Source organism: Nelumbo nucifera, chromosome 6 (assembly GCF_055504915.1).
Source record: "Nelumbo nucifera cultivar China Antique chromosome 6, China Antique-T2T, whole genome shotgun sequence".
In the NCBI taxonomy this organism is placed as follows: domain Eukaryota; kingdom Viridiplantae; phylum Streptophyta; class Magnoliopsida; order Proteales; family Nelumbonaceae; genus Nelumbo; species Nelumbo nucifera.
This window is the reverse complement of record NC_142654.1, coordinates 36,645,760-36,658,154: the sequence shown is the minus strand read 5'-3', so window position 1 is coordinate 36,658,154 and position 12,395 is coordinate 36,645,760. Positions and strand designations below refer to the sequence as shown.

Here is a 12,395-nt window from a genome sequence, read left to right as displayed (position 1 = left end):
GTGTCGATATTCACAAACCTCCAGCATAGGTCTCCAACAGTCAATGTTTACCACCAGTTGGCATAGATATTTTGTAAAAGTACTTTCACAAAAGTGCTTTAACAAAAGTACTTTTATAAAATTACTTTCCTAAAAGTGCTTTTGTAAAAGTACTTCCATAAAAGTATTTTCATATAAGTGCTTCCATAAACGTGCTTTCATAAAAGTACTTTCATATAAGTGCTTCCATAAAAGTGTTTTCATAAAAGTACTTTCATAAAAGTGCTTTTGTAAAAGTCCTTTTATAAAAGTATTTTCGTAAGTCATTTTATAAAAGTGCTTTCATAAAAATACATTTATAAAAGCGCTTTCATAAAAGTACTTTGATAAAATTGCTTTCATAAAAGTGCTTTTATAAAAGCACTTCCATTTTCGTAAAAGTACTTTTGTAAAAGTACTTTAGTAAAGTGCTTCTATAAAAGTACTTTTGTAAAAGTACTTTCATAAAAGTGCTTCTACAAAAGTACTTTCGTAATGTGCTTCCGTAAAAGTGCTTTTTTAAAGTACTTCTATAAAAGTGTTTTCATAAAAGTACTTTCGTAATAGTGCTTTCATGTAAAAGTACTTTTATAAAAGTGCTTTCGTAAAAGTGGGTTTGTAAAATTGTTTTCATGTAAAAGTACTTTTATAAAAATGTTTTTGTAAAAGTACTTTTGTAAAAAAGTTTTCACAAAAGTAAACATCTATGGCAACAATTTTGTAGTCAGAGTTTCCTCAAATAATGAAATGAGCAAGATGGGGCATGACTATTTTTCATGCCACAGATTACTCAATTTTTGTGTTATGGAACTGATTTTTCATTCTAAAAATAATGTGGCCCTTGGCAAGAACTTTGTAACCAAACACTCTAATGTTATTCATTAGAATGAGCAAGAATTAAGAGAATGAGACATTTTTACCATTTTTGCTGAATAGGGCAAGGAATGACTTTTATATGGTGTTTGGTGTGGCATTGGATTAGGTAAGAAAAAAGGCCCATTTTTTACCCCAAGTTTGTAGAATAGGAATACAATGCCGGTCTTTCCAACCAAAGAAGAAAAACCGAAGAAGAAGCTAGCTTGATGCATGGGTCTCTTGTTAGACAGTTATGCCCTTATCTCCAATCAGATTGATGTATCTTTTGACATTTATTGTAAATGAATAAAGTACATAATTGATTTGTGTCATTGTGGTGTGTTTCTGTGTAATACCCTTAAACTAGGCATTTATGAAACTCATGTTAGTTTAGAATCTTCATAGCCGTTGGATAGATCTGGGAGATTTATCCTACCAAGGTTGACACTGATGTACCACCCTGGACCTTGGAGATAGATGGGCAAAACTGGATGTTACACCTGACCCCCAGACTCGATTATGGTACTGCACTAGGTGTCGGATCGATCTGTCTTTGATATGCCAATCAGTGAGATCCTTAGATGGAGTCAAAACCTGGGTATGTTGGGATAGCCCGAGAATTCATCTGAGTGGGTGATCACAGTGACAGGATCAGCCCCTTTGTCAGAGAAAGTGTATGATTGGGGATGCACTATCTCTGATGGAAACCTAAACTGCTGACAGTTGATTTCAACCGTTGAAATTTGTTTTGCAATATATATATATATATATATATATATATATATATATATTATGGTTTCAAAATGTTTGCAAAATGTTTTAATTCCCGGGATCCATGTGAGTAAAGAGTGCAGCACTACATCTTGCAACCGAGGGAAATGTCCTCTCTTATTGAGCAGTGTCTGATCATTATGGGCTGAAAGGTTAAGTGTAAGACCATTGAGGGTAATACCTGATGGGCTAATTTTGCATCTGCCCACAGTCCTTGGGTTTTCATAAGGTGGCTGGACCCAATGACCATTTAGTGTAAATGTTAGGCCCATTGAGAGCCCATGGTGGACTCAGGGATTCACTGTCTCCTACAGTGAATTCGGCCAGGCCATGTAACAAAGGCTGGGTTGAATCCATGCGGCTAATGTGTAGATCAATGTTTGGGTCCCACGCCATACAAGGAGAGCCAACTGGGTAGCAGGTTAAGAGGTTAAATGAGCACATAAACTTAATGGGCCTAAAGTCCAATTCAAACTGGGTTAATAAGATTAATTAAATAGGGGCAGATCTAGGATTTGGATCAATAGATAAGATAAGGAGTTATCCTTATCCACTTAAAGAGTCCAGATCCAAATAAAGATTTAGATCAAAGGAACTCCTAATTTGATTAGGAAGGTTGATCTTTATCTGCAGATAAGATAAGGGATTATCCTTATCTATTAAAGAGATTCGAGATCCAAATAAAAGGTTTGGATTAGGAAACTCTTAATGGGATTAGGAGATTCTCTCTTTAAGGCTATAAATAAGAGAGCAGGGCCGACCTCCATACACACTATTCGCTGAATACAAAGAGAAGACTACATAGTTTGACTACTTTTGTCTTCTACTCTTTTCTTCCCTGCTCTTGCTGCCCCTACCCAGTTCGATCTCCACTTGTGAGAGTGATCAAGAACCGTTCTTGATATTGCTTCTTGCTAGAAGAGGTAATCTGAAATTGTGCTCACCAGCCCTCCACTACATTCTTGCTGAAGAATTTGGTTCTTACTTAAGAGTCATCCTGCTGATTCTGCTTCACCTCACATCGTGTCATCTTCAGTGGGAGCAATTTTTTGTGTTCTCCTTGGGCGTGAACACCTTTATTGGGAGTTACTGTTACTCCGTATCAGGTATATCCCTCTCCTCCCTTTTGGTTGCAGATCTGGTCCGGTTTAGTTCAAGATCGATTCTTGAAAATGCAGTTTTCTAAAATAGGCAATGCGATTCCTAAATGGGAGAGAGAAATTTTGAAATTTCGCTCAACCTTCCTGCAGGGTTTGGCCATCCATACGATGGATCTCTCATCCCTTCATCTCTCTACTCAGAGATCTATGTCTGAATTGTCTATGGTTTTACAAGTAAATGTTGGGCCGATATGGAAATAACTATTTGCACCATCAGTTCTGCACATATGAAGTCCACGTATCAGGATGATGTGGAATATCCATTAACCCAGTATTCTTTATATCCTGTAAAAGATTTTGGCATATGTTAACCATTTTTCTTATAAGGCTCAGTTTGGGAGGAGTATAAATGCAAATTTGTAGGGTGTAAAACCATGTATTTTGTAATATTTTGTATGTATTTACACTCTACAAATTTGCATATGTACTCCTTTCAAACTGAGCCTAACGATTTCTGTCCATGCAAATTTTGCATAAAGAGATTTTCAAAGTGTTAGATCATTTCTCCAGCCTCTTATTGAACTCAAATTAAAGTGGTGGTCTATTAAGAGCATGAAGAAGAATACAAAGCTATGCATTTACAATCTCATTCATAGAAAATTATAAACCTCAAATACATCCAAAGTCTCTTGACTTTTCCAACAAAATAAAGACGAAAAGTATACAAGAAAAAAAAAAAAAACCAAAATACATAATTCTTCGTATATATTCGAATCGGACACATAAGCTGAATAAGGCAGGCCAAGCCTTACACTTTAAACAAAAAACACTATAAAATTTTGTCTTCATTCAGAGCAGATTCAAAAAACTAAAAAACAAAGCAACCCCAAAAATAAAACTAAAAACTAAAAATGAGTAATATCCTTAAAAGACTATAAAAATGAAAAGCAGTTAAGTTGGGTCCAAACCTTCCAAATAAAGTTAAAAGGATGATGGTTCCTTACGAGAAAAGAATAGGCCAGAAGGTCCACCATCAGGGAGCAAAGCCAACCTCACAGCACTCTCAGCACCTTCTTCAACAGTTAAAACACCGGTATTGCCGTTGATATCCGTTTTCACAAAACCAGGACAGACACAGTTTATGCAGAAATTGGGAAGCTTCTTTGCTAGAATCCGTGTATATGCATTGAGAGCCGCCTTAGAGACTATATAGGCAGACAAAGAAGGCCAGCCTCTAGATTCCAAAGAACCTTCCCTGAAATCCTTTAGAAACTCATTTATCACTTCATCCACTTTCTCTTCCGTGATGCCATCAATATCACTCAACACCTCTTTTGCTCTTTCATGGAAGATACCCTGCAACATTGAGAAAACCACCGTCAATTATTGGGTAATGCATGCACAGCCTTCCACTCATTTAAATTCGTGTAAATGCAATAGTGCAATTAATAACGAGTGTAAATTTCTGATTTACTTTTGCTATAAATTTGACTTGTTTATCAAAAGTAAAATCATGGAGTATGAAGCAAAATGATATGATCTCCATATATATAGAATTGTGGTAGGAAAGAAGGCAAGGTGGTGCAAATTTTGCAACAGCTTTTTGAATGCAAGATTTATACTGCTAACAAGTGCAAATGAGGACACTTTTGTATGAAATAATAATGCAAATCATAGTTGCAAACAAATATAAAACTGAACCAGATCAAAATTTGCATTCGATAAGATTTGTATTGCAAGCCAAGGATTTTAAAAACCGATTTAGAATCAGAATCGTTCTGACCACCGGTTTTTGGGTCGACAATTCGATCATCTGGTTCGAACGCCCAGATCGGTAGTTCACTGATCAAATCAGCAGTATTTTACTAAGGATCGGGTTAAGGGTGAAATGGAACCGATTGCCTAGACGGTTGCCAGGCCGAACACCCCGACCATATGGGTCAACGGGAAAACACTGCTACAAACAAACATAGCCTTACTAAAAATAAAATATATACAAAGTAAATTCAGTTAATGGGGTAAAAGTAATAATTTGCTTCATTTGATAGAAGAAAAACCACCAAGACGCATGGGTCAGCCAGAATCTGAGAGTAGGAATGGCAATGGGGCGGGGATCATATTCCTCATCTCTGCCCCCGATTCTAAAATTAGTCACCATCCCCGATCCCTGACGGAGATGGTTCCCCACACGGACCCGAATCTTCAAAATTTTTTAAACAACAGTATCTTTTTTTGAAAAATGAATTTACTTATTATAAATAATGTGTTAAATATGGTTTGATATATATATATATATAATATAATAATATATATTTAATATAAATAGCATTTTATACGAGAATTCCTTTCAATCCCTGTCCCCATTCTCAGTACCCCACCAAAACAATCCCTATCCCCGACCCTATGTCGGAGATACGAAAAATTGCCATCCCTATCTGAGAGAAGTTAAGTTGTCGTTGCCTTCACATGCCACACGCAATTTCTTTCGTATAATACAAGTAAGGATTTCCAATTGTTTTGATTCGAAGGAAGATTTTATACCTGTAGTTTCCCCATGGAAGAGGAAACATTAACAATTCTTGCTGAATCAGATAGCTGAAGGAGGGGAATAAGTGCTTCACTCAGTCTTTTAGCTCCATAGTAGTTTGTTTGCAGACATTCTTCTGTCAACTCGTAAGTTTCGCTTATTACTATTTCTTTCCAATTTGGTTTCTCACCTTTTGTCTGCATCAAAGTAACAACCTCAGTCTGTTTGGTAGCTAATAACACTATGGCACCCACGTCCTCCACAATAAGAAAATTTTCTCTTTGACCCAATATCTATACAACAATTCTGGTTAGCAACTCTGCTAACAAGTTATATGGCTCACTAGGTCAGCCTTTGAGATAAAGTTAACAATCGTTAATATGTTAAATAATAGCTTCAGCTATCGCCTTGTGAGAAGCTTGATGAAAGGACTAGGTTGCAGAAAAAATAAGTAGGTTGATAAAAGGCGAGATTATACTCTACCTCAATACTCAGAAGTTTAGGGAGAGCATCAAAGTCTACTATCGCTCCACCAATCCCAGCGTTGTTCACCTGCAAAGGATTCGACTTCTGGGTCTCTCTTCCCCATGCAGTAAATCTTTCTTTAATGGATTATAAGAAAAATGAAATCAAATGAAAAGAGACAAGTGCTTCCTGTACCATTATTGCAACAACGGGATTCCATTAAAACTCTAAACTATAGTGAGAATGAAAACAAAAATTAAGGGGGTGTTCTTCAGTCTGAATTGTTTTTCTTGTTGCAAGTTCTAAAAACAAATTAAAATCAGTTGGTTTGAAAATAAATTAGTTCTTAAGAAAATATATTTTTGAATTTGTTTAGAATAAAATTTATTTTTTTTTAAATCATCATTTTGATGATTTAAAAAACATGTATTATAGGACTGCAAATGGATCGGATTGAATCCAAATCAGATATAGGTATATTCGAATTTAATTTGTTATATTCAGAATCGGATCATATCCATCAGATATCTAGCGACTTCAAATTGAATTCGGATTATAATTGGATCATTTTATGAACAAAATGAATCGAAATTTATTTGTACAAAACTTGAGCCTATGACATCAATTTAATGAAAATATAACATGCATTGAGACCAACTTCAGTGAAAGATATAATATAATTTTTAAGTTATACATGAGCATATATATTTAAATCGAATTGAATCAGATTATATCGGATCAGAGGGGTAAATCCATATTTGATCTAATTCTAAATGGGTCAAATTCAGATCACCATTAATAGGATCAAATTCAAATTCAGATAATATCAGATAATGTTTGCAGCTAGCCCTAATGTATTTTTCGTTTTTTTAACAAAAACCAACTCGTCTCTGCTTTTCAATGCAAGGACACAGTTAAAAGCAAGTTTTTTTTTTCAAGGTGGAAACTTAAAAAAACAAACGAAAACAAAAACATTCATGTTGTAATTTGAAAAATACTCCTTTTTTTAAGGGGTGTTCTACAACATAAATTGTTTTTCTTGTTGCGGTTTCCAGAAACAAAGCAAAACCATATTCTTGATTGTGTGTATTTTTGGTTTTCAAAAGTGAAATAAAAAAATTCATTTTCAAAACAGAAACATGTTCATACATATTCCATAAATCATATAATTTTTATACTAAAAAAATTGTTTTTGTTTTAAAAACCAATATCAAAAACATATAATATTTTTTTAATTTGAAACAAAACCATCTTATCTTTGCCTTTGAAAACAAAAACAGATACATTCATGTTGTAAAGCGTTGGTTCCAATAAAATAATGTTACCAAGATATCAAGCTTCCCAAAATGGGATTTGACAAAATCTCCCAGAGAAGCAATACTAGAGGGGTCCATCACATCTAGCTGATGAAAAATCACATTACAGAGTCCGGTGGCTTTGAGATTTTCAACAGCCTGGAGACCCTTCTTCTCATCTCTAGCTGTTAACACCACCAGTACACCTTTAGATGCTAACTGTCGACAGATCTCCAGTCCAATCCCTTTATTGGCTCCTGTAACAACTGCACACCTGCAAAACAGATCCACAATTGGAGATGTTGGAGGATTCGATCAGAACGTTTACAGGAATGATTTGATTAATCTTAAGTAGCAAACATATCAACTACCTCTTTGTGGCAACAGTAGGACTTTCGATTGTTTCCGCCATTCCGATGATTTTTTCCGGAGGATTATAGCCAAAGATCTCTTCTTTTTGGTCTGCAAGTGAAGGAGATGAGATATAGATCCTTATTGTCTCGTATAACCGACGGATGTAGGAACTAGAAATAGCTCATTAAGTTTAGATAGCTAGCTAGAAATTGTCCTATATATTCACAGGCCTCTTTAAGGCTGAGTTTGAAAATATGTACTATGCAGATACAAACAAAATCCAGCATGTGAACAGGTCTAATGGTCGGGGACAAAGCAAGAAACACATGAGATCCACTAACTTTACGATAATGAATCTATGAGAAAGATGCCAAATGACCATCTGAGTTACTAGGTCATTAGAACTCAACCCATGATTATGAAGTAAAATATGTGAGACATGTCGTGTTCATTGTTTCACTCTTATTTACCAATTGACTTGTACCACCACCTTTGATCACCAAAAGACGGGAGGTTTGTTAAGGGAAGATTGAGTTATGATCCCTGATGTAGCACGATCTGTTCATTCCTATCTGGCAGGGCCTCACTCCTAATTGGCAACGGACAGCACCTGAGAAGGAGAAGAAGACGAAGAATTTCCGGGGAGTTCGCCCGGCGGGAACACTCCGCTGCTTAAGTTAGAACTCGTCATAAAACTGAGAGAGTTACGAATAAATAAATGCCAAGAGTGAAGATGCGCCATTCTCGATTACCTTGCCCCTTGGAAATCGGGGCCTTTATATACTGATGCTCTATCAAATCGGGTGTAACCGCCTCTGATTCTCTGCTACAACCGTTATTCGCCAGGCTGATTCGACTGGTGCAGGTAACCGTCACAGAGTACGGTCCCGTCAGTTGAGAGACGTTACACAGAACTGGCGTGCACGACGCCGCCTGGCGTGAGACGTGGGCGCAGTCCTTTGGACTGGCAGGTGCTGCACCACCAAACAAGAGACGTGGGAGCAGTCTGACAGGCACGGTCTTGTCAGATAAGAAGTTTCCGGAAGACTCCGGGTTATTCAATAGCGAGCTCCTTCGTAGCGAGCTCCTTTGTAGCGAGCTCCAATAGCGGCTGACTTGCAGCAAGCCGTTCTGCAGTGAGTTGTAGCGAGCTATCTTGTGGCGAGCTGTTCATGCCGAGTTTTCAGCGAGCTCATTATGCCGAGTTATGGTCAAGCTGTCATTTACGTCGAGTCATGTCCACATGTCCCCTGGTTAGGAGGTCGGGTCAAATCACCCTCCATCAATTGCCCCTCACTCCTCGAGTTAAGGGTCTTGCTCTAGCGCGGGGAGTTCATGAAATGATGGGTGGATTTGACCCCCAATTCAAATTACTTTGACTGACCGCGCGTGGTTTTCAGGTTTTTCGGACGCCAAAAAACGTGCCAAACTGCCTTCAGTTTCGGAAGACGTGCGGTCATCTTTATTGCGAGCCGTTGGATTCGCTTCAATCGGAGCCGTTGGCTTTCGAGCACAGTGGCTATAAATAGGAGGGCCCCAGGCCTTATTTTTTTTTATGCCAACTTGCTTTGCTTTCGGTTTTGAGGTCACGCCTTCACCTTGTTTGCTCGAGCTCTCCTCGCTCGCGTCGCTTTCTCAGTTCATTTTTTTTCTAGTCAATCCCCTGTCTTGTCCAACAATGTCTGGGTACCTGTGGGACGGTAACCAGGGCGAGGTCCCCTCGAGCTCAAGGGGAGCTTGGGGTTTCCCCGAAGGGCGGTCTTTGGAGGCTCAGGAAGCCTCCGGTAACTTGGCTTCCACTTCCCGGGGTTGGGAGCCGGATAGCTTTGGCCCTTCCTCCATGTCTATGGAGAGACTTCAGGCCCTAGTCTTTCATTATAACCTCCCCAAGGATATTAATTACGGCCTCCCATCCGGCAACTATCCCTGGGAACACGATCACGACGAGATCGTGATCTTTGAGGAGCAGCTCGTGGCTGGTCTCCGACTCCCTCTACACCCTTTGATAGTGGAGGTTCTTACCCATTTCAATGTCACCATAGACCAACTGCACCCGAACTCTGTTTGGAACTTGGTGGGGACTATTTCCCTGTTCTTTGAGTATTGTCTTCCTCTTTCCCTTGATACCTTTGCCTCTATCTTGTCAATTAAGAATGCCTCCCCCGGAGCCCCTCCAGAAAGGCGCTCTTATTACTTTTCCCCCCGTTCGGGCTTTAAGCTCCTCCATGAGCTGCCTAACAGGATCCCAGCCTGGAAGCGGGGTTACTTTGTAGTTTGCAATCCCGAGGGGTGGCCCTTTCTGACCCACTAGAGGGCCGCCATTCAGGATCCGAGCGTTGACTTGGACCCGAAGGTTCAGGAAACGCTGCAGTCCTGGGCGGGGTCGCCTTTCTCTATTCGGATTACTTGGCTGAGGATAAGCTTGTGCATGCTGGCTGAGCCCCGGTAGGTTACCTTTAGGTTGCCTTCTTTTTTTTTACGAGCTGGACTAATGCCTTGTGATTCTTGCAGCCAACATGTCTGGTGTGGATGCACGTCACCTGTTGTCAAGCAACCAGAAGCGTAGGATGAAGAGGTCGCGCCACGACCAAGCATCCACTTCTGGGGCCATCGAGTTCGAGGCTGTGGACCCATCCATTGTTCCGCCACCGGAGGTCCCACCTGTGTCGTTCGAGGGAGTAGCCGCGGGAGGCAGCGAAGAAGAAGAGGTCCCACCCCAGGATTAGTATCCTCCGGCCTCGCGGTCCGGCCCCACCGTCTTCCCGCGGTTTCCTACCGAGGTGAGGGATGAAAGCGTCACCAACTTCCTTGTGGCCTCGCGGAGGAGCCACCAGGCGGTCAGTCAGGAGGAGATCGCGGACTGGGCTGGGATGCACCCTAGGCCGCTCTCCAAGCTGGCCTCGGATCACTGCATGGTGGTAAGTGCCTACTTCTTCCCTTTTTCTCTCCCCTTTCTCTTTTTCTATTTTTTTTTTTTTACTTACCTCGGCTTTCTATTGGCTGCTGAACTCCGTCATCCACGCCATGGCCTGTCAAACTGCTATTCACACTCAGGATGCCACCAAACAGAGGTCGGAAGTGCGGAGGCTCCAACGCGAGCTCGACCAGGCCCGGGGTGAGGTCCTCTAGGCTCAAAAGGGGAGCGAGGCCCAGGAGCTGCTCATTAGGAACCAGGAAGCGCGGATCTCCCGATTGTTTGAGGAGAGCGCCCGTTACAGGGAGGAGTCTTCGAGGGTGACGACGGAGAGGGAGTTTCTTCGTCAGCAGGTCCAGAGCTTGGAGTCCACACTCCATGAGCGGACCCGAAACTTCGACGCCGTGGTGGAGGAAGAGTAGGCTAAGGTGATGGAGGACTTTAAAGAGTCCCAGCAATTCAATGACCTCAAGGTCGAGTACGGCTCGAAGTCCTACCATTCAGGGTTCAAGCTTTGTCGATGGCTGGTCCGGAAGAAGTTCTCTGGCCTTAACCTTGAAGGTGTGACAATGAAGGACCTAGCCCCAGAGACGGTGGACACTGCGAAGGAGGAGGAGCCCGACTCCCTGGAGGAAAGCGACGAGGACGTAGAGGTGGTGGGACCTTGAGGCTGGTTGTTCTTTTTTTTTCTTCTGAATGAATGAATCTTTTGTAGTGGTTGTTCCCGGGCAGCTGAGCTTGGTTTTCTTTTCTTTTCTTTTTTTTTTTTTTTTTTTTTAAGAACTAGTAATGAAATGTTCCTCTCTTTTTTTGGCTAAGTGTTGTGTGATTTACTCTTTTTCCGAAGTGACTATTTCACTCGAACTGTTAGAGCTATGTACCCGAAGTGGGGTTTCTCGACTATCGTCACCCCGAGCTATCTCCCCGTACTTAGTAGGGGTGATTTTATGATGTACACCGAGGTGAGCAACATAATAAGGCATCTGCCCGACCTGTCTACACCTTGGTTATTGAAGTTGAAGTCGGTTGTCCCTAACGGGTCCAACTTGTATACAAGGGTGGGCTATGCATCACAGGATTCACACCCGAGCTACCTGCGCCATTGGTATTAATACTTAGCCAATGCCGATGAAGCAGTTAAGTCTTATACGGTGCCAAGGTCTTCATTAGCTCGGCGTTTTAGCCCTTAGGCTGGGGGAGTGACTTATAGTCCACTCTCCTAGAGTTTGCCCATGCCGAAGAGGCGACTGGGTCTTATAATGCTGAGGTCTTTTGTTAGCTTGGCGTATTGGCCTTTAGGCTCTAGGAGCGACTACAGTCCACCCCCTTCTGGAGTTCGCCCATGCCGAAGAGGCGACTGGGTCTTATAGTGCCGAGGTCTTTTGTTAGCTTGGCGTATTGGCCCTTAGGCTCTAGGAACGACTACGGTCCACCCCCTTCTGGAGTTCGCAATGCCGAAGAGGCGACTAGGTCTTATAGTGCCGAGGTCCTTTGTTAGCTCGGCGTATTGGCCCTTAGACTCTAAAAGTGACTACGGTCCACCCCCTTCTGGAGTTCGCCCATGCCGAAGAGGTGACTAGGTCTTATAGTGCCGAGGTCCTTTGTTAGCTCGGCGTATTGGTCCTTAGGCTTGGAGAGTGACTTGTAGTCCACTCAGCTCGGTGATTATAGGTAATATTGCCTTAAGTTGACAATATTCCATGCCTGAGGTACTTGTTTCCCTTCTAGGGTTTCGAGCTCATATGTTCCTTCCCCGAGCACCCGCTTTACTCAGTAGGGTCCTTCCGAATTCGGCCCGAGCTTACCAACATCGAGCTCAGGCACCATAACTTTACAAAGGACCAGGTCTCTAACACGGAGGTTCCGCTTCTTAACCCTGGCGTTATAGTACCGAGCTACTCTCTGCTGATAGGCCCCGGTTCTAATGTATGTGAGGTCACGTACCTCATCAAGTATGTCGAGGTTGGTGTGTATCTCGTCTTCGTTTGTTTTGTCTGTCATACACTTCTAGACGTAGCGTGGGAACCTCGATCTCAACTGGGATGACTGCTTCAATGCCATAAGTGAGGTTGAATGGGGTCTCGCCTGTTGCGGTC

The 12,395-nt window shown here is 41.4% G+C and overlaps 1 protein-coding gene across 1 annotated transcript; it reads right to left on the bottom strand.

Annotated features, from left to right (window-relative positions):
• Nucleotides 1-3,364: 3,364 nt before the first annotated feature.
• On the bottom strand, nt 3,365-7,591 carry LOC104608745 (short-chain dehydrogenase/reductase 1-like). Its single transcript, XM_088889878.1, has 5 exons — nt 7,403-7,591; nt 7,062-7,305; nt 5,755-5,823; nt 5,286-5,468; nt 3,365-4,100 (listed from the first exon to the last, which is right to left on the bottom strand). Exons 1-5 carry the CDS (start codon nt 7,441-7,443, stop codon nt 3,726-3,728), a joined length of 912 nt encoding a protein of 303 aa, XP_088746004.1. The 5' UTR covers nt 7,444-7,591; the 3' UTR covers nt 3,365-3,725.
• Nucleotides 7,592-12,395: the final 4,804 nt, after the last annotated feature.

Bases quoted from the DNA above. Each gene is read 5' to 3' on its own strand.
- LOC104608745 (XM_088889878.1), bottom strand. From the start codon at position 7,443: ATGGCGGAAACAATCGAAAGTCCTACTGTTGCCACAAAGAG. The intron at 5,469-5,754 runs GTAGAGTATAAT...ACTTTGATGCAG, and splicing joins CTAAACTTCTGAGTATTGAG to ACAAAAGGTGAGAAACCAAA. The intron at 4,101-5,285 runs GTATAAAATCTT...TCAATGTTGCAG, and splicing joins CTTCCATGGGGAAACTACAG to GGTATCTTCCATGAAAGAGC.